At 36.8% G+C, this 21,467-nt stretch overlaps 1 protein-coding gene across 1 annotated transcript in view; it reads right to left on the reverse strand.

Moving 5' to 3' along the window:
- Positions 1-1,757: 1,757 nt before the first annotated feature.
- The window catches only part of GLP2R (glucagon like peptide 2 receptor), a gene marked incomplete at its 5' end in the record, with an annotated part of 38,889 nt that continues 19,179 nt past the window's right edge, over positions 1,758-21,467 (reverse strand). The window contains 11 exons of the mRNA XM_083353392.1: positions 1,758-2,829; positions 3,765-3,806; positions 5,329-5,467; positions 6,587-6,675; positions 7,636-7,705; positions 9,733-9,793; positions 10,479-10,638; positions 11,234-11,408; positions 16,205-16,311; positions 19,139-19,260; positions 20,589-20,693. Of these exons, the coding sequence (XP_083209518.1) occupies positions 2,521-2,829; positions 3,765-3,806; positions 5,329-5,467; positions 6,587-6,675; positions 7,636-7,705; positions 9,733-9,793; positions 10,479-10,638; positions 11,234-11,408; positions 16,205-16,311; positions 19,139-19,260; positions 20,589-20,693 (1,379 nt within the window). The remainder of the gene's footprint in view (positions 2,830-3,764; positions 3,807-5,328; positions 5,468-6,586; positions 6,676-7,635; positions 7,706-9,732; positions 9,794-10,478; positions 10,639-11,233; positions 11,409-16,204; positions 16,312-19,138; positions 19,261-20,588; positions 20,694-21,467) is intronic.

Below are 21,467 nucleotides of genomic sequence, written 5' to 3' on the forward strand. Positions count from 1 at the left end.
TTTCACTAGGGCTTGAATGAAGTTTATTTGGAATATGCCCAGTGTTTGCAATTCGGATGGCCATTTGAGGTTCATCTCCTGTGATGGTGACATAATGTTTTTCTTTACTAATACTTGGTGCTAAGAGAGGAGGGGGAAAAACTGCAAGATCCACAACAGAAGGAAAATTGATGCAAACCAATTAAAGTTTAAAAAAAAGAAAGAAAGAAACAGCTCCTCCCTGCCCTGAAACAAAATCACAAGAATCCCACAATCAGCTACAAAAGTTTGCAGATGAAAGTAGAAAGAATTCTTGAAAATGATTATTATCTGATCTATAACTCATTTGCAAGGTACATACATCCCACTGGATTTTGAATAAGCCAATGCCACCCAGTTCATACTTCATACTAAGCCATAGAAGATTCAATCATAAATCATATGTTACGTTTTAACCCAGAGTGTACTAGCCAGTGTCTATCAAGATTTCTTGGCCTTATGGATATCATAGTATCCTCATGGATATCAGAGTAAGCAATTGTGCTCAGTCAGGTTTCATCTATCTTCCTCACCCACCCCTCCTGCAGGCTACTAATTTATCCAAAAGTCATTTTAGTATCTGTTCTTTTCATATCTATTTCTCTTTGTCCATGCCTTGTTCTCTCTATTTAAATCCAGTGTGTCTAGAACATCAAGTTTAAGTTTCTTTCCAGATTCTGATATTATTAAATCCTCTCTTTTTTTCCCCCTTGAATCAAGATATATCTACTAATTATATTACTGTTTCCTCTTTCTATTCTGTATTAGAAACAGCAGCTTTCTACTCATTAGGAGTAAATATTTTTTTCATTTAATTTTGCTCCCTGTTCTGTTGGTAATGAAATACTAATTTTGGATTCCTTGGTCCTACCATTAAAACAAAGGCTGCAAGGGGAAAATGTTGTGCCAGCTGCAGGCTGGTTATTGACTGTTGGAGCTTCTGGAGTTGGTATGGTTTGTATTTGCTTCATTTAGCGTTCAGTTGCTTGTGCATCTAGGTCTGTGCCCACTTTTCCAGCCTCCAATCACCAGCTACCCATAACACAAAGCCAATTCCTTTACGTTAGGAAAAGGGGTATAAGTAGGAAGTCTTTGAGCTTCTCTAGGGTAAAAGTCCTGTTATACAATGACTATATGAGATACTGTAAATATTATGATAGATTCCCTGAGTTATTAAGAATAATCATTATGATTAAACTAAGGCTAATTTAGTTTAGATCTAAACTCAGATTAAACTAAACTCATGTGCAATAACATGTCCATGTTTCCATATTTATTCAATGAAACTAATTCTTGGAGCAAGGGCAAAAGCCAGCCACTGGCAAGGAAAGAAAACACTGCAGCATCCAGCTACTGGCCAATGTATGCAGTAAAATAAAACAGTAACTGAAGGTAATCCAAAACTCAGGATAGTGGAGGAAGAAACCTAGCATTTCTCACGAATCTAGGAACAGAATGCAGAGGCTTCTGGCTACTTTGGAGCTTGGAGATTCTCTATTCTCTCTCTTCTGGAAAGAAATACAGTTGGGGAAAATTTGAAGAAGAAACAAGGGCAGAGATGAAAGAGATAAGCACTTCTGTCGTATTTCCTTTAAAACAAAAACATTGAGAACACATTCCTAAATGCATCCTTTCCAATTGCTTGCCAACTCCCTTGATTGCTTTCTCATCTAGCTTTTTTCAGTTGCGTCTCAGCTTGTGTGACTATTTGAGAAATAAGATGTGTTCGTACAGCAGTCTCTTCAACTCCCTGTCTCTCCTCATTGTTTTTTTTTTATTTCATCCAGCTGTTTCAAACTTCTCAGATTTTTCTGCCCTGGGTTAAGTCAAACTAATTTTCTGTCTGCATAATGGAAGTCATAATGATTTGCTTTATAGATATATTGAAAGGATAACAGAAATTAGGACTTGCAGAAATATATTGAAAGACAAAGCGTTAATAACTGTGTCCTAAAACATGGTAGCTCTGATTTAACTATTATTTTAGCAAAGGCTGAAAAATATACTTTCAGATGTATACATGTAAGATTTCAAATGTATGGTGAGCAAACTGACTCTCAGACCAGTTCCGTTATTCATTTGGAGCATTTTGCTCCTTGTTTCAGTGGCATTGTTAAAAAAAAGGCCTTGACGTCCCAAAGTGCAGCCTCCTGGGATCAGATCCTTGGTTCAGTCAGAGTAGAAGTCAGCCTCTGGTGGACCTAATAGTGAAAGTTTCAGAGGGACCAGCAGGCTCTCACTATGTGTGTGTGTGTGATCAGTTTATCCCATGTAGTGTTGATAGCAGATCCAGTTCCTGAGAACCAAGAAAAGTGACCCGTTGCAGCTCCTAGCCTATGCCAATATTTGTTTTACTGACAAAATGAAGAAGGGATGGGGGGGGGGAATGTCACAAAACTGTTTTCCTTTTCCTCTTCCATAGGATCTTTAATTCCAGTTGCTTCCGTGCAAAAGATACTGTAGATCCCAACAAACCCATTTTTTCCTCTTAAAATTCAAAACCTAATTTTCATCCAGAGCTTCTTCAATGGTCTCCCCATTTGCAATTTCTTCTTCACTGCTGTCAGAAGCGCTTGCTCTGAGGTTGTGTCTTGCTGCAGGGTCTCGCTCCATATTGCAGCATGTTCTCACCTTGGCTGCTTGCTTCTTGGCAGGCTGCGTCACCTCAACGGAAAGACCATTATTGCTCAAATGCTGTTTGTTTGGACATTTGCTTAAGTGCTTGATGTTCTTTCCAAAAAAGCAGGGCATGTAGACAAAGGGGTCCGCTAGCAAGAAACGAGACCACTGCTTGCGTAATTCAGCCTTTACCTGCAGGGGGGAAGAGAAAAGATGATGGGATTGCAGCAGCATTTTCCCACTGTGTATCTTCTAAATAAGAGCCGTGGTGGCGCAGTGGTTAGAATGCAGCATTGCAGGCTAGTTCTGTCAACTGCCAGCAGTTTGATCCTGACCAGCTCAAGGTTGACTCAGCTTTCCATCCTTCTGAGGTGGGTAAAATGAGGACCCAGATTGTTGGGGGCAATATGCTGACTCCATAAACCACTTAGAGAGGACTGTAAAGTACTGTGAAGCATTTAGAAACAAGTCTAAATACTATCGCCATTGCTAATAGCAATATAGCTATTATATAGCATGGCTATTGGTGATTACTGAGTGACTGATTTCTGTCTCTCTACATCCAAATGTAAGTACATCCACCAGATCAAACAATCCCATATTCATCTGAATTGATCATATCTTTATTTTGTCTCAATAATTCTGCATGAAAAGTGAAAGGCATCTAACCAGTTAATATAGAAATGGGAACGGGAATGCATTCCCTCCCAACACCCCCAATATCACTGCAATCCATTTTACACCATTTTGCAAAGGGGCATGAAAAGTCACTGAAAAAATGGAAGGGGGGGAATTCTTGCATCTGCTCTCTCTCAACTTGGATTATATCTACTTCTCTCTTATTAGAGGAATGGGCAGCTCCAAACCTCTCTCCATAAAGAGACTCCCTCCCAGGAAGGCTATGGGCATATTGTATGTGGCATGATAGACTGTTCATCTTTTCTCAAATAAGTGGCCAACTTGCTGGGTCAAGCAGTGTCTTTTCAATTATTACTAGTAGTGTAATGGAAAAATGAATAATTCTTTAATCAATTTTTCCATAACTGAATGATCATCAGCCAGTATGTCCTGAGCAACTGGAGTGGGGACAGAGGGGTGAAGAATGAGAAATGAAAAAGATAATGTACCTCGCCATTATAAAAGCAATATAAAAGTGCTACAAGAAAACCCTGGAAGAGAAAGAGAAAATAAATTAGATTTGAGGAACATGTGCCAAAGTACAATTTGATTTGAAATTTATACAATCAGAGATACTTTTACAAAAAAAAAAACCAACTACCTGAAACATGAGCCATCATGCTGGCAAATTGAACATAAATGCAACTATCTTCCTCTTGCTCAAGAATTATTTTTGCCTCTTAACAATCATAAAAGTTTTGAACTGTATCCTTTCTGAGTAATCTACGTAAATTTACTTTGAACATTTTGCTGGAGCAAATGTCTGGCTTGCTATTTGAAACTACAATGGTTGATTCCAATAAAATATATTATTTCTCCCTAATCAGACTTTTTTTTAACATTGCAGGAAAGTTTGTAGTCTAAAGTTTACTACTTTACTACTTCCTGAACAGGAAAGCTTGTAATCTAAAGTTTAGGGCACATTACGTTTATGCCTGTAGAATTACTTCTCCCTAGAATGTGGCTGTAGAATCTTGAAAGGTGAGCATTAAATTTAAGATTTTTTTCCAAAAGATCCATTCATTCTGCTCTCTCATTTATTATGCACATATTTTAAAATTGCCTTCTTAGAACTACCCATATTAGACTGATATAAATCTAATTTTGTTGTGTGGAATTTCTGTTGTTGGTTGAATTGTGTGGAATTCTAAGACTCAAATAGGTAGGTTTATGACATTTGAAAAACAACGCATCACTTCCAACAAGCATGGAACTGACTTCAAATGTCTCATTCTTTGGGTTTAACAGTCTTCAAAAAAAATTAAAATATATTGTAGTGTTAAATAATCAGACTCTAAAATCAGATTAGGGCAGGGAAATTATAGTAACAAATCTCTTGAAAATGTTCCTAATAATTAAAACTATTTCACTGAATTGTTTTAATCGAACTAAGTCTCCAATAGCAATCAAGTTAAATTTAAAAGAAATAAAAAATTAATATAAATACAAGCTAAGCCAAATACTGCACATACAATTTTTCTCCACTAGATTTTTATTCTTTTTTTGGAGGGGGGTAGCAATGATAAACTAGCTTTGATTTTTGTTGTTGCTTTTTGTCAGGTAAGTATCAAAGATTCAATTTATTGAAGGCATTGCTAATTAAGAATTATCATTATACCTGTTAACCAGATCTGTTCCTCTGACTTGTGAGGAAAAGGAGAAAATTTTAATTTGGCAGCCACTACTGTACTTAAATATTGTTTCAAAAAGCTCAAGCCAATAATTGAAGTGACAATACTGAAAAATCATATTTGATTTGGAAAGAATTCTAGACAAATAATTTTATGGAATGCTAATATTCTTCAGATATGCTAGATATTTATTCAGTAGTTGAAGTTAAATGTTTTTATCAAATTGTATTTTAAAATATGTTTTAAATTATATTTTAAAGATTATTGTGTTATGCATCATTTATTAATGATCTGTGATTATGGTTTTTGATATTTTTTTTTCACATTTGCATCCTGTAAAGTTGATATTAATTTTTTTTTAATACACTTCCATCATACTTACATGGAAAGAGCCGATGGTTAGCTGGATGAAGGTTTTGACATTCCTGGAGAATCCTTCAACATGATCATCCATGATGAAAGTAAAAACAGTCTCATGAATTCCAAGCAAAGGTATTAACACAAGAGTTGACCTTGCCAATCTTAAAATGAAAACAATCACCAACATGAATTAAATCCTTGAAATAAAACTCAGCAAGAAACACATAATGGAATTATGACAGTCAGTTCCTTGAGACATTGATTTAGGATTGGACTGAGATGTCTATGAGCATTAAGCATTCTTCCATGCTAAGACTGCAGCCCTGTGATTCTTGGAACAGCGTCTGAGTGACTTTAGAACCCACTGATTTCTCCCTTCTACGGTCAGAGACAGGGCCTTCCTTAGTCTTGGAGAAGGAATCTGACATTGCATCCCCAAACTGGGACTTTGTGAAATTGGGAAAAATCTTAAAAAGCTCTCCGAGGAAGCTAGTGAGACTTGAAGGAGACGACAAAGGGCTTGGGAAGTAAGTATATTTCCTTTTGGTAAGAGGAAGGATTTCTTTCTGTTTTAAAATACCAAGTAAAGAAAGAACAGTGAATACGGTCCTTCTCTTTCTGCCTTGATGATATTCAGTAGGCATAGCTTTAGTGGCATATTCCAAGATTAGAATACTCCTACTTTTTCTTAGGGTTGTTCCTTAAACCTTAAACCGTTTCTACTTTGATGTTCTTCCTGATGTATATTTACCAGGTTTACATTTTGGAATTGTGGATTTATTTATTTTTCTTTATTGCATTTTGCATTCTGTTCAAAGTTGTGAGATTCCATCCAACCTGCTATCCAAAATGAAACATGATTGATGGAGCATATTGTCCCATATTTCACATTAAAATTAGTATCCATTCTGTTGCACTTTCAATTTCTTTAAAAATGACACATTCTCCTTAAATAAACAGCAAAGATTCTTGTGGATCTTCAATGACAAATGCATTTAGCAAAGTAAATCAATGTTTCTCAATCTTGACAGCTTGAAGATGTGTAGATGCGCATGGCTGGCTGGGGAATTCTGGGACTTGAAGTCTACACACCTAAAAGTTGCTAAGATTGAGAAACATTGATATAAATCTTTGCAGATTTTCATTTTCATTATCAGGTGAATGAAATGTCAAACAAATATGTATTACGATGTCGGACAAATATATTGACTGCTGCGAATCAAATCCAGTGTGTATTTAAAAAAAAATGGTACAGAAAATTATAAGAAAGCAATATCTACCTGAACTTATAGTCACGGAAGGTCATCTGCTGGGCTTTAAGTTTGGAAAGTAACAGTTTCAGAATGTTCAGGAAGATGCAGAAATTAACCTTGGGGGAGGGGGGAAAATCACACATCTTAGTTGGTTTCTCTAAATACAATAAAGGTTGGTTTGTCTGCAAAATCATCTCTTACAGGGATTGCCTAGGGGCAAGACAACTGCAAGAAACACCTTTCAGACTGTTTTAAATAATTTTAATGTACTATATAGAGACTCGGCTTTCAGGTATTTCCTATACAATGTTGTTGCTCTGTCCTGCTTGTTATTTTGAAAGCTCAAAGCTTACTAATAGTAATTGGGGGAGGGGGAGGGGTAGTAGTGGACCAAAAGGAAGAGAAAAATGCTGAGGTTTAGCACTAGTGGTTAAGTGGCAGAAGAAATATATATATACAAAATATTCTTGAACATAAAGGATTTTTCAAGTGTTTATTGCCATAAAACAATAAATAATGTTTGACTTTTCTTGCTAATTTAGAATGATGAAAGTAATTATTGGACACAGATCCCTCCTGGTAAGTTGCTGCTTGGCAACTCTGGGCTACTGTTAAGGAGTAATTACACCTTTACTATGAAACAATATACAATATTTTCAAATACCTAGGGTCTTTTGAACTACATAATTGCTACATAAAAATTGATGGTGGACAACAGGAATTCTTCATCCCCTTGTTACATTGGAAAGGCAACTCTATATGAACTGAGGACCTGATGTTACTTATGATTTGTAATCAAGTTGTTTATAGATGTTGAACTCTAACCCACAGTTTGAAAGCTCTTGCTGCACCTCACTGATTTAAGTATTAATTCCAGCATACGGTAAAGATTTTTTCAATCTACGGGTCCCAACTAGATTGATTACAAGTCCCCATCATCTTTTTCCTTCTGCTATCTTTGCAGCTCCTTGAATTCTGTAAATGATTTAAGGTGCATATTTTGGCTTAAAAGCAATATTGTATTGTATTACTGTTCTGTACAACGGAAGAGTAAGCAATTTTACAATGATCCTTACAACAATGGAGAATAATATGGGTCCTCGAATGATCCACCAGACAGTCATGGTTTCATTTGTTGACCAGCATCTAGAAAACAAGTGAAAATTTATGTCATGTAATAACAAACAATAAACCATATTTTTTATTATTTTTTTAAAAACTGTATAATTCAACTTGGTGAATTATAGAATTGTATCAAAAAGCATATGAAAAGTTTTAAAAGCTTCAAGAGAGAGCAGCAGAGCTGCTGTTATATGCAGGATCTCTCATCTCTCCCCCAAAACCTAATTGCTTTGTTTTCTGGGAAAGTAATCCATTGCATGGATAATACACTTTTCCCCCACAGGGCCACCACAATTTAAAAGAAATTTAGCAATCCCTAACCCTTCCTTTTGAGATTCCTACAGAACTTCTGAAATTGTACTTATTTATTCATTGGAGAGGGATGAACCTAGGATTCAGAAAATATTATTCTGAATCTCTGAAGTCTGATTTGGAATGTGATAGCTACCCATCATTCTTCTGGTGAAAAGGAATATAATTTATGGATCAGAAGATCAATAGCAAGAGGAGCAGGAATCAGGAAATTCTTAAGACTCACCTGCATGGAGTTCTTCAAAACATTCAAAACCCAGCAATGGACTGACCTCCCTTTCATAAGAATTGTTTGTGGCATAGAAATAAAAAGTGCCATCTAGATTTTTATACCACTAGGCTTCACAAGGATGAGGATATAAAGTTTATCTTTGGCACACTTTAGAGTCAAAACTTGGTCTCAATTCTGTAACACTTTAGAAATTAATAGTTCTTGATATGAAACTACAGGGATACTACTTTTTTCCACAGTCAACACTAAAAGTTCTTGATTTCTAACAAATAATCCACTGGAAGTTTTCAAGAAAAGATTGGACAGTTGTTTGTCTGAAATGGTATAGGGTTTGCTACCTGAACAGGGAGTTGGACTAGAAAACCTCCATGGTCCCTTCAAACTCTGTCATTCTGTTATTCTGTTAAATCCAAATACTCCCTTCTCTTTTTTAGGCTTTAAAAGAAAAATATCTCTCCAATTTCTTATTTATAATGGGAATAGAGATTGCTTATGGAGGATTGAGTGAAGAAGAATGATATTTTTTTAAAAAAAAATAACTTTGTTCTAATGGGTATTTCTTTAAGATCCCATGAATGCCTACTTAGAAATAAGCCCAATTAACTGCAACTGAGTCTACTTCCAGATAGGAACAGTACAGAATTACAACCTTAATTTCTTAGAAAAGGACATAAGCAGACAATCTTGTTTCTCTGGATGATAATGAATTGCAATTCCCCACATTTTTCACCATAACCCATATTTCCATGGGATGTTGGGAGTTGTTCACAATATTGGTAGGGGCAAAGGTTGTCTATCCCTGGAATCCAAAGTGGTTTAATATTAAGAATGAATAGCCTAAGAGCTGTTGGTTACATTCTTCCCTTCCTTTAAAACACTCGGAAGAGTATATATCAAACTCCCAGGACTGTTCCATTGAAACCAGGCCCCCTCAATGTCTACAAGCATTCTTACCATTCACAAGAATTATTTTATCATATTTGGTGTTCCAGCCCAATTCTGAGTATGGCCAAAGCCCAGCTAGTCTGCTGTTAGGCTGAATAAATATGTATTGACTCTAATCTTAATGTCTTGCTATTTGCTTAGGATTATTCACAGCCTAAGGTACCCTTGTATCAGTGTTGTATACATCATTGTAATCTGATTTCTGTTCAGACATGATGAAATTTGCCATCCTTTCTTGACTTTCCTTCTTTTCTGTGCTTTTTCTCCTCTTTCAACCTGGAATAGTCGATAGAAGTGATTTTTGCTGTACCCTAACCTTTCTAGCTAGCATATTTTTAAAAGTTAAGATTATGCCCATGATCAAGAATGGGGGATTAAAACAGCTGTTTAGGAGGTTGCAAAAAGTTTCCTTATTGCCTAGCAATGCAGAACAAATGATTGGTCATCTTTAGTCTAAACATTCTGGGGAAATAAACAAAAGGCTCCTTTTTCTATTGGCACAAAAAACGCAAGCAAAGAAACAATGAAACCAGTTACAGGAATATTTAAGACAGAAACTTACTCTCTTTGCTCCCAATGGTATTTTATTATTGCCCAAGGAACTACAAACAAAATTGGAAAACCTGAAAGGACAAACAGAGGTGGATATTATTGCATGACAAGGCTTAATATGGTTTCTGGGGGTATCAAATCCTTTGAGTTAAATGCTGTTCTTCTAGTTCAGTTGTTTTACTATTGCCGTCTTCTACGTTTTTCCCAAAAACTTCACAGTCTGATATATTCAGTGTAAGAAGGATAGCTGATATGTAGGGATTATCACTGATTATGTGAATAAAGGAAAGCTAACAGTCTCAATAATTTTGTTTTCCTCAGAGCTTGTTCCTTGTAAAAATCTACTTTCTTCATTCAACAAATATGTTCATAGATATTTGCCTTCTGGTTTGTGTGTGTTTTGAAAATCGCCAAGCAAATAATGACAGCAGCAAACTGCAAGGACTGCATTTTTCTAATAATCTGATGTAAAAATTCAAGAACAAGTTGACTGAAAACTTCTCAACAGCAGGAACAGGAGTAATAAATCCCTGTTTATTCAAATAGGTGAACAACCGGTTCTCTGTGTGGATGTTGCTTCCAGAAGTCCATTCTGGGCCTAGGCAACCAAAGTGGTGCAAACCAGCTGAATCCCACCACTGAATAAATCAAAGACCATTCCATATGAATAGCTGAACCAATCACAAAACTGACTGAAAGATATAAACCTATCAGTTTATAAATCAAGTCCATCTCCTTGGAAAAGTCCAAGCTTACCCCATCCAATGAAGATGTATCTCAGCAGCTGATGTTTCTCAAATAGCACAGTAGCTACTAATAACCTGTGGAGGTAAATTCCTTCCACTAAAAGCCAGTAAAAATTTGCTCCAACAACATAATGCATGAAAAGGGGAGCCATCCTGCATAAGGTTAGTTTCTGCAAAGAAGAGACAAAAAGAAGAGTTAAAAACACTGTGCAGATCCCAGTAAGGGATTAATTTATTTTGGCCTTGAGTTTATTGGCTGCAGGAATGCACGCTACTTGCCTAGGAACAATATGATAGTAATTTACCCTTCATGCTCCAAGTCCATGGGGCAAAGAGTTGCTATTTTTTAGCAGGTCCATTGAAACCTCATTCAGAAATTTAATGTTTTAACTTTGTTCCTGTTTCTTTCTCCCTTCTTTTAAACTGCCTTGCTTTGGGATATCATGTTTTAATTTATTGTGTTAGTTTTTCTGGAAATTCACAAAACAGTAGCCCAAACAAATTTAATGTGCTTCCTGACCTTGCATTTGTACATCAATTGTTGTTGCTTAAAAATTAGCCACTAGTTCTCACAGGTGGTAAACAAGGGATGAGCATCATTTAAGCACCATGAATGAATTTAGCCAGAAAATTTAGCCCTGCAACTTTTATTACTACTGAATTTAGAAAAGGATATATAGAAGAACAGACATCATTCTTTCAATCAGATATCATTTTGCTGCTTCAGTCAATTAATATTAACATTGAGAGTGCCTACTACAATACCTCTGGACTCAAGGAAAAAATCCATCCATTTTCATCAGCTGGCTTTTCTGACTCCGAAGAAATAAATTCATAAGTACTGCGGGTTATGCCGTCTTTTATTAGAACTCCTGCAGCTCGGAGGATGAATGAAGCAAAGAGATTCATATGGATGTAATTTCTTGTGCAATGCAGTTTCCTGAAGGGGAAGAGAAGAGAAGAGAAAAGAAGAGAAGAGAAGAGAAGAGAAGAGAAGAGAAGAGAAGAGAAGGGAAGGGAAGGGAAGGGAAGGGAAGGGAAGGGAAGGGAAGGGAAGGGAAGGGAAGGGAAGGGAAGGGAAGGGAAGGGAAGGGAAGGGAAGGGACAGGAGAGGAGAGGAGAGGAGAGGAGAAGAGAAGGGAAGGGAAGGGAAGGGAAGGGAAGGGAAGGGAAGGGAAGGGAAGGGAAGGGAAGGGAAGGGAGGAGAGGGAACAGGAGAGGAGAGGAGAAGAGAGGAGAAGAGAAAGAAGAGGAGAGGAGAGGAGAGGAGAGGAGAGGAGAGGAGAAGAGAAGAGAAAGAAAAGGAGAGGAGAGGAGAAAGAAGAGGAGAGGAGAAGAGAGAAAAGAGAGGAGAAGAGAAAGAAAATGAGAGGAGATGGGAGAGGAGAGGAGAGGAGAGGAGAGGAGAGGAGAGGAGAGGAGAGAGAAGAGAGGAGAAGAGAAAGAAGAGGAGAGGAGAGGGGAAGAGACAGAAGAGAGGAGAAGAGAAAGAAAAGGAGAGGAGAGGAGAGTAGGAGAGTAGAAGAGAGGAGAGGAGAGGAGAGGAGAGGAGAGGAGAGGAGAGGAGAGGAGAGGAGAGGTTATAAGAATACACCAAAGTTAGTTACACTCTTATTTGAAGAGAATACAGTATGTTCTTTTCGTGATGTGACTGGGAAATTATACTCTTCTTTGGGGATGAGGGTGGCCTGACCATGAAGGGTTCACTGGACTGTTTGCGTAGCTAGTTATGTGGCAGGTAAAACTGCATACAATGCTACACAGATGTCTTTGCTGAAAATGCAAATTCCTGGCGTTTGACCATGTTTCATTGAGTCCCAGCCAGCTTTTGCTGCGTTTGGTGTAGGAGCTTTTATTCCCCCAATGTTGTGTTCTCCCAACATAATCAGTTTTTCCCAGTTGCTGCACAAAGTCACTTCTGTTCAAAAGTTCCATCACAAAGAATCCCGTAGTACACCATTCCCTCCATATGATGATCAGATCTTGAAAGGATGTACAGGTAGTCCTTGACTTACAACACAGTTCAAAGTTACAACGGCACTGAAAAAACTGACTTATGACCATTTTCCCTACTTATGATCACTGCAGCATCCCCCATGGTCATGTGATTTACACTTGGATGTTTGACAACTGGTTCATATTTATGATGGTTGCAGTCTCCTGGGGTCATGTGACCACCTTTGGTGACCTTACCAGCTAAGTCCATGGGAAAGCCAGATTCACTTAACAACTGTGTTACTAATTCAGTGATTCACTGAACAAATGTGGAAAGAAAGGTCGTAAAATGGGGCAAAACTCACTTAACTATTGTCTCATTTAGCAACAGAAAATTTGGGCTCATTTGCAGTCATATGTTGAGGACTATTTGTACTCAGATGTTCATAATCCTGTCCCTGCCTGGTCAAACATTTTCCCATTGAATTCCTCTCTTGTATGCTCCCAATACAGCAGGGACTGTGAGTGTTCAAACATTTTAAAAGGGGAAAAAATGAAATCATCATTTCAAAAAGCTCAGACTTTTAGGACTTCTTGAGAACTCCTATCATAATATAATCACATTAATATTCCTGCGTTTGACAAGTGAACAGCTCTTCTTTTCAACAAAACCAGATTCCAGAGGTCAATTAAGACAAATTAATGTACTGTGTGGTGGAAGAGTCCTTGTAGAGGAATAGTTCAAATATAATTTGCTAGACAGTCAGTGACTTTGTTGTGCATCTCCTTCATGTTCTCAGAGCCTGCGTTATCTTATGAACAGCTAGAATAATTGTTGATTTAAAACAAAAGAATTATTATTTGTAAGATGTTATGTACTGGAAAATGTTCTTCTAGTCTGAACAGAGCAAATGAAAAGATAGCTGTTTAGCTGAAAGTATCATAATGTCGATGATTGCGATCAAGAGTGTCAACGTTGCAGTATTTTAAAATTCTAATTCTTTTTTTTTTAAAAGAAATACATGTAGCTACATAAAGTTGTGCAGGACTGAGCGAAAACAGAGCAACAAGTGTTGCAGCTGGAATCAAAGTCATCGCCCCTCACCCGTCACCACCCTCATTCCAAAAGTTCATAAGAGTGCAGTAATATTAAACATTAATTTGTGCCTTGGTTCTGGATCTTTTCATCTTAAGATTAGCCCAACTCAGAGGAAAAAATTGACACAATGAAATTGAAGCCTGGTCTAGTACTAAAAGTTAATGTGATGCTAAATACTAAAAAAAAAAAGATTTTTAGATTTTTGTGAAAATATCCTTATATAACTTCATATTATAAAATGCAACTATGTAGATTTTAATCTGAGAATATTCTTTCCATACCCATGACATGTTTACAATCAATAGCTATGATTTCTATAAGTACTACTTACATGTCACTGAAAAAGGAAATTGTGTAAAAGAGAACAGAAATTAGGCAATAGTCTGGGATGAAGGTTAATAACTTTGCCTAATTAGAACTCAAGGGGAGTTATGTTGATTATAAATGATCCACAATGAATTGGCATATTTTGAAAAGCATCAGTGAAACAGATACAACCAAATGTGCATAAATTGTAGATCATATAAAGTTTATCTTGCTTCTGCATATTAGAAGAAGTCTCCTTATTTGTCCGCTATCTAACCACGGATCGTAAACAATCATGACAAGACAGCCCACGTCCTTCCAAATACTTGGCCTTTTTAATTGAAATGATTGCTGTCATCTTCATGAATTATGTAGGCATGTTTATATAATAAACTTTGGAATAAATTATAGTTTTCACAAAAACTTTAAAATGATTACAAAAAAAGAAAAGCCCCAACTCTCACACAACATTGAAGAACAAAGCAAAGTACAAAGTACTCAGAAATACTGTAAGCATTGGAGAAAAGTAGAAGATTCAGTTCCATGGCATATTTTTATTAAACCACACCTGTACAAAGTTGTGTCGTATGTGAGCCAGTTTGGTGTAATGATTAAAGGCACTAGGCTAGAAACATGGAAGCCATGTGTCTTAGGCACAAAGCCAGCTGCATGACCTTGGGCCAGTTTCTCTCCTCCAGATCCTGGAAAAAGGCAAGAGCAAACTACTTCCAAAATACCGCCAAGAAAACCGCGGGGACATTTCTAGGCTCAAAGGTATCAAAACAAACCAATCCCCACATGGAACTATTAAGATTTCTTCTTATTTTTCCTCTTCTTTCTTTCCTATTCTCCAGTCTATACACTCCGTTACATTAAGTGGCCTCTCATTAAAATCTTTGCTACAACTTTAGCTTGTATCAGCTTATTAATGTTACTCTTATATTAGGTACCTATTACTGTACTTCCACAAGGTTCATAACTGATATGATGTAGCGTACTTCAAACACAACACGAATCCTGAGGCTTTGATGGCTTTGTGAAACCTACTCAACACATTACTGTAATATTTAGCACAGTCAAAGTTCATTTTTAAAAAAATGTTCTTGCCATCAAGTAACCACATTAAAACTTTTAGGCGAACTTCTGCTGATTATTCTACTTTCTCAAGCTCAGTAGCTGTTCTATTCCATTGCTTTTATGTGTGAACATAAAGTCATACAATGTGAATTACAACAGAGCTGAACCAAGTGCACGAGGGTCAGGATGTTTTATAATTCTGTTCAGTCAAAATGATTTGAGAGAATTTGGATTCTCTCCCTTCCCTTCCTCTCTTTACAATCTGTACTGTCCTATTTTTGGTAGTAAAATTTTAATTGTAATTTAGGAATCCTATTGTTCCATTTACATATGGATTTTACTAACAATCTTCCCTCTTGCAGTAAGCTTGTTCACTTGCATTTAAAATGTCTGTTTGAATAACTGGTAACTAAGCTGAGCTGGGTAAGACTCTTCCATTCTAGCTCATCAAACCTGAAAAATATGTGGGGCTGGCTTGGTAGTAAATATGTGTTTACAGTAATAGAAATAGCCCTTAGACTTATATAGCACCCCATAGAGCTTTAGCACATTCTCTGGGTGATTTACAATGTTAGTGTATTGTCCTCAACAATCTGGGTCCTCATTTCACCAGCCGTGGAAGGATGGAAGGCTGAGTCAACCTTGAGCCCCAACAGGATCAAACTCCAGGCTTAGCCTGCAATACTGCATTCTAACCACTGCATCACCAGGGTAAACAAACTAACTAACTAACTAACTAACTACTGGATGCAGTGATTCCTTAGCATTTCCTTTAATTTCAATGTTGATTCTCTATGGCTGATATTTCTAAACTAGTCACAATTGTCACAGTCTTACCTGAGGAAGGATGATTTAATTCTGATGTAAATACTTTAGGCCAAAACTTTTTTGGATGATAGGATAAATATGCCAGGATAAGATGCATTTCAAATATTTTCAATATTTGATATGTTATTGACAGTCATCAAAAACAATTATTTTCCTAAGGCATGAGATATGAAAAACACTATTTTCATTGTTCAAGTAGTCTATAATTTTGTGATTCATGCCTCAGATACTTTCCAAATTCTTTCTGAAAGGTTTCCTCATCTATTTTTCCTTTATTAATATCTAATATGGCCCTTGTAGAAAGACATTTTTTAGCTCTTTGTATATTTCATAATCTGTGATAAAGAGAAATCCTTTGGGAAGGTCTGACATCATCTCCTTCTCTGTTCTAACATATGCCACAATAAGATGATGCATAAATCAAATAAATAAAATATTCTAATGAATAGTTTAAACAGACCATATTCTACTGAAAAAAATGTTATACTGACCTAAATAACAGCAGTATGAAGAGTGCTAAGACAAGGGAAACAAGAGAAATAGAATATCCCACAGTAGAAAGTTTTTCAAACACCATAAACAATGTAAGGTCTCCTGCCTGGAAGCAACAAAGAAACAACATAGTTAATGCAGTCAACTTTCTTGGGGGGGGATAGATCCATCAATGTCAGATATATGTGCTGAGTTCCCAAAACAGTTAGTGTTATGTTGACACATACACCTGACTGTAAACTTTTAGGCATCCCTGATCAAACTACATGAGTGAGAACCGTCACTCATACCCTGGTCATCCATCCATCCATCCATCCATCCATCCATCCATCCATTCATTCATTTATCAAAATTCTTAACTTTCAAGCTCCCTCATAGAGGGAGTACAGTAATTCACATGACTATAATTCACTCTACATGGTGCCCTTTCCTTGAAGATCACTCAAAAACATCAGCTGCAATACCTCTGGTTTATTACCCTTATTGTAAATCACTTTGAGTCCATTTCTGTTTCATTCTCTGACCCTCTATCTTTTATAATTCTTGTGGCTTTTCTCTTAACAGGATTTTTTTTAAAAAAGAAGAAGTTAATCAGAGGTATCATATTAAGAAACAAATCTGATCGTCTGATGCTACAAACAAGCAGGTAACCGCCCACTTCCTGCCATATTTATTATCTTAGAGAAACACTTAGCAGCCAGTGCTTGAAACAGAATGCAGTATTTGATTATTGTTTCTCCACTTTGGAGCCGCTTATGTGCTCCAAAGTGCCAGGCCAGAGGAAATTCAAAAACAGGAGCTTAATCAATTAAAACAATTAATCTTTATGAGGGCCAAAACCATTGCACACATAAGTTAAAGTAACCCAAGTATAATCCGGAAAAATATAATAACATTTTAATAGTTTAACGTACGGTATGCTTCTATTAACAAAACTGGATAGGATGCAGTTTTATGGCTAAGGCACAAAAACCTAGCAATTAAAAACGTGATTTTAGAAAGTCTGTCATTTAACAAAACTTTAGGAGGCCTAGGCATTCTTTCCATTCAAGGGCAAATTAATTGAAAATGCAGTTGCACATATAATGTATGCTTTACAAAAACATGTCCTGGGGTTTCAGGTTCACCAGAGGAATGAGGACATTGTTTGAGCACTAGAGGTATTCCATTATATCTGCTATTTATAACTGCAGTGGAGAAGGCAATAAAATGTGGTGTGCAAAAAAAATCTATAATGGGTGTCAGTAAGAACCTCTCTCTCTCTCTCTCTCTCTCTCTCTCTCTCTCTCTCTCTCTCTCTCTCTCTCTCTCTCTCTCTCTCTCTCTCTCTCTCTCTCTTTCTCTCTCTCTCTCTCTCTCTCTTTGTTTCTATGGGTATGTGTGTGCTTCTTTCTGTATGTGTGTTAGAGAAATTTGTTTATTTTGTTTTATTAGCCAAACTACCATTCTGTATTGACTTCCCATCTTGATTTATATAGGGCCATTGTGGAAAATAGATCATATGTGCTATCTAATCACTGTGCATGTACCTGAATGTTGAAAACCCTACCTATAATTTGTACCTGGGAGCCATAATGTTGTTAAAACTATACTTCTGAACTCATCTTGTAAAAAATCACTACAAGTTAGGGTTCTTTGGAGTACAGAAGCCCAGTATGTAAATTCTCAAAGGAGGCTGTATAGTCAATAAGGAAACTAAAGCAAATCTGGACTCTTGCTGAGTGTACTTATGGCTTGTCTCTCAGATTAGTTTGATGTGTTCTCTGTGTTTCTTTTAAATAAACTCTGTAGTCTGGAATCCCAAAAGAGAGAGGGAGGGGGACTTCCTCCAGTCTAAATCATGCTAACTCTCTTTTCTAAAACAAATTTCATGCAAAGTAAGTTGCATCATAGGTGAGCTGTAATCACAGTACCAAATAAGAATAATAGACTAATAGAGCTGGAAGGAGCCTTGGAGGTCTTCTAGTCCAGGCCTGCCAAACTGCTGGCCCGCAGGCCAGATGCGTCATGCCGAAACACCGCCCACCCCATTGCCAGCAATGGGGAAAAAGTCCCAATAAGTCGTGCGATGTCACATGACATCACGAGTTTGACATGCCTGTTCTAGTCCAACCCCCCCTGCTCAAGTAGGAGACCCTATATCATTCAGACAAATGATTGTCTAGTCTCATTTGTCTGAAAAAGTATAGTCTGCTGCTTGAACAGGGGGCTGGACTAGAAGATCTCCAAGGTCCCTTCCTACTCTATTATTCTATGTTCTATGTTCTAATCTAGGACAGGAATGAGAGCTGCAAAAGACAATCCTTTTCCTCCAGTGATGGAGCAAGCTATTCCATTGGTTAATTGCTCTTACTGTTAGGAAATTTCTCCTTAGTTCTAGGTTGCTTCTCTCCTTGGTTTCTTTCCAACCATTGTTTCTTATCTTGCCTTTTGGTGCTTTGAAAAATAGTTTGACCTCCTTGTTTTGGTAGGATATTAGAACAGTGCTATCATATCCCTCCCAGTCCTTTTCATTAGACTAGACATCCCCAATTCCTTGTATGTTTTAGCCTCCAGCCCCCTAACCATTTTTTGTTGCTCTTCTCTGCACTCTTTCCAGAGTTTCAACATCTTTTTCACAATATGGTGACCAAAACTGGATGGAATATTTCAAGTGTGATCTTACTAAGGCTTTGTAAAGCAGTACTAGAACTTTGCTTGATCTTGATTCTATATTAATTCTTTATTAAGGCAGCCTAGGACTGCATTGGCTTTTGGGGATGCTGCCACACACTCTTAGCTCACATTTAAGCAATTGTCCACTAGGACACCAAGATCCCACAGTGCAGTTATTGACATTAAGCCAAGTTTCACTTAGCCTATACTCAGTAGGCCAAAAGAGATTTCCTGAGAAAATGGTGAATGCATCTTCCATAAAAGATGAGCTTGCTCACTTTTGCTTCGAAATTATTCTCCTCGAGGCATTCTGAACGGTTACTCCAAACTTCTGTTGTGTTTTCGATGTTTTGCCAAATCCCTTGGTCCAAGCAGACTCTGTATACTTTCCTTGTGCTTCCTAAAAGTAAACAGACACAAGCTCAAAGGTCAAGCCACACATTTCATTTTTCAGCCGTGGTTTATTGCTGTCATCCTTTCATTGCATGCCTAGAAAGCCCAAAAAAAGGAGACTTGGCTTAGTGTAGGCAGCTCTTTGTAATGTCTGTTTATTTGGGAGGTAACTGTAGAAAGCTTAATATTTCTCAGTGGATTAACACTGTCAATCCTGCATAATTCCCTATTTTTAAATCTTTTTACAAGCCTAAACCCATGGGATAAGACCATATTTCTTTAAATAGCTTTTGTCATGCTTTAAATGAATTGCGCTTGAGGTTACAAAGCATTAATTAATTCAACATAATTAGGGTCTTTTTGTATTGGAAATAGATCTCTGGTCAAATGTGTCTCTCCATCTCTACTGTCTTTTGATATAAGGTCCATGGGTATTTAAGTCATCCATCTTTCTTTAATTTCAAATGTGTCTCTTTCCTAAACACAGCTGATCGTGAGCAGTTTTTGCCAAAAACAATTATATTTGAAGAGACATGAACACTTTTTTCTGTTTTCCATGGTTTTTAGATTGCTCCATATTGTTTCCCTCAGTTGATGTCACAATCATTTTGTGATGATCATGCTTATACAATCATAGCCAACTGATCTTTCATTTAGCCACCAGGTCTTTCTAGTTCTGCTACTTATGTTCCCTTTGACTAGAAATAAAAAATGTGAACATATCAATCTTGTATTCTACTTCCTATATGGGTATGATAAGCATTAGCTAATACCATAAGGAAATCACTCCAGATTTGCCATGTGAAGTATTCAGAACTACTGGTAACTATAGTGAGTGAGAACTTTGCACCAGCATAGACATGAAAATGTAATAATAAAATGCCATACCATATCTTTGCACCTGCTAAGAAATGACATAATTATTCTTATTGCAAAACCTATGGGTACAGTACTTCCAAAGACTGCTAACTTTCACTCAATTCTGCTAACATGACTAGTGGTGAAAGATGATGGGAACTGCAGTTCAGGACATGTGGAAAGTCAGGGGTGCTCCATCCAAAATTTATGAACTTGAACGTTCAGGTTTAGAGACTGGGGCAAACGTAGGAAGGTAATGAAGTTCCAGATTTTAGTACCACTGCTTTTATAATTGCTATACTCTGTACTGATGACAGAAGAATCAGATTATAATTCAGATATTTCTCCAAAAGCTACTAGATACTATTAGAACAGAAGAACTTCATTTTAGATCATGTTATGCCCAATATAAAACTCCAAGAGGGAAGGACAATCATATAGCGTATTACAATTTAGCCGTTTCCAAGTTTAAATTACCACTTTTAAGCCACGGTAAATAAGATGGACAAGCAACAGAGATATTTCCTGGTGGCGAATGAGGCCAGCAAGCAAACTGGTCAAAACTTCCATTACAGTATATTCCTGTGAAGGAGAAGGAAAGAGAGAATATTTTTGAAGGTTAACTAAAGTTTACAAGTAATCGATCACCAAGGAATGCAATATGTCTAAACTAAGCTCTGCAGTGATTACATTTGCAAAACGGTAACTTTGTATGTTTGTTGCTTAGTGACTATATAAAATTATGATTTGTAACCAAGTTACCTTTCTGAAAACAGATTTAAATAGTATCTTAAGCGCACTTAGTTGCCAACTTATTTTTCTTTCATAAACCAAACAGATATTGTTGTGACCAGCCAATTTTTAACTTAAGTAATCTCACTTTTTATTTCTTCATCATAAACTTACTCTGCTGCTGTTTTCAACATTAACATTGCACCTTGTTGCAAACCAACTTGGTTGGCTGAGATTCCAGATAGATAGAAATGGTAATTTGGTTTGGGACACTTAGCTTATTAAACTAACAGTATCAAGACCAATCAAAATACAAGCTGTCAGATTGTAACCATGACAAATAAATTTAAAAGGCATGGGAGTGTAAATATAAAGTAAATGTCTAGCCCCCATTCTATGCTCTCTTTGTCTTTTCTTTATCCTTTTTTGTCTTTATGTACATGTTGAATGTTGCGTTGTTGTTTTTTTAAAAAAACCTAACCATCCCTTTTTATATATGCACTTTTTGCTTTGTTTTTCATTTTCAGAATTTCTCTGGTCACATGCTAAAAGGAAATACAATATGGTGAACCAGAGAAAGTAATTCAAATTGATCTCTAGAGGCCAAAAGGTTAGTCAGAAAGT

This window comes from Vipera ursinii (genome assembly GCF_947247035.1).
Source record: "Vipera ursinii genome assembly, chromosome: 2".
NCBI lineage: Eukaryota > Metazoa > Chordata > Lepidosauria > Squamata > Viperidae > Vipera > Vipera ursinii.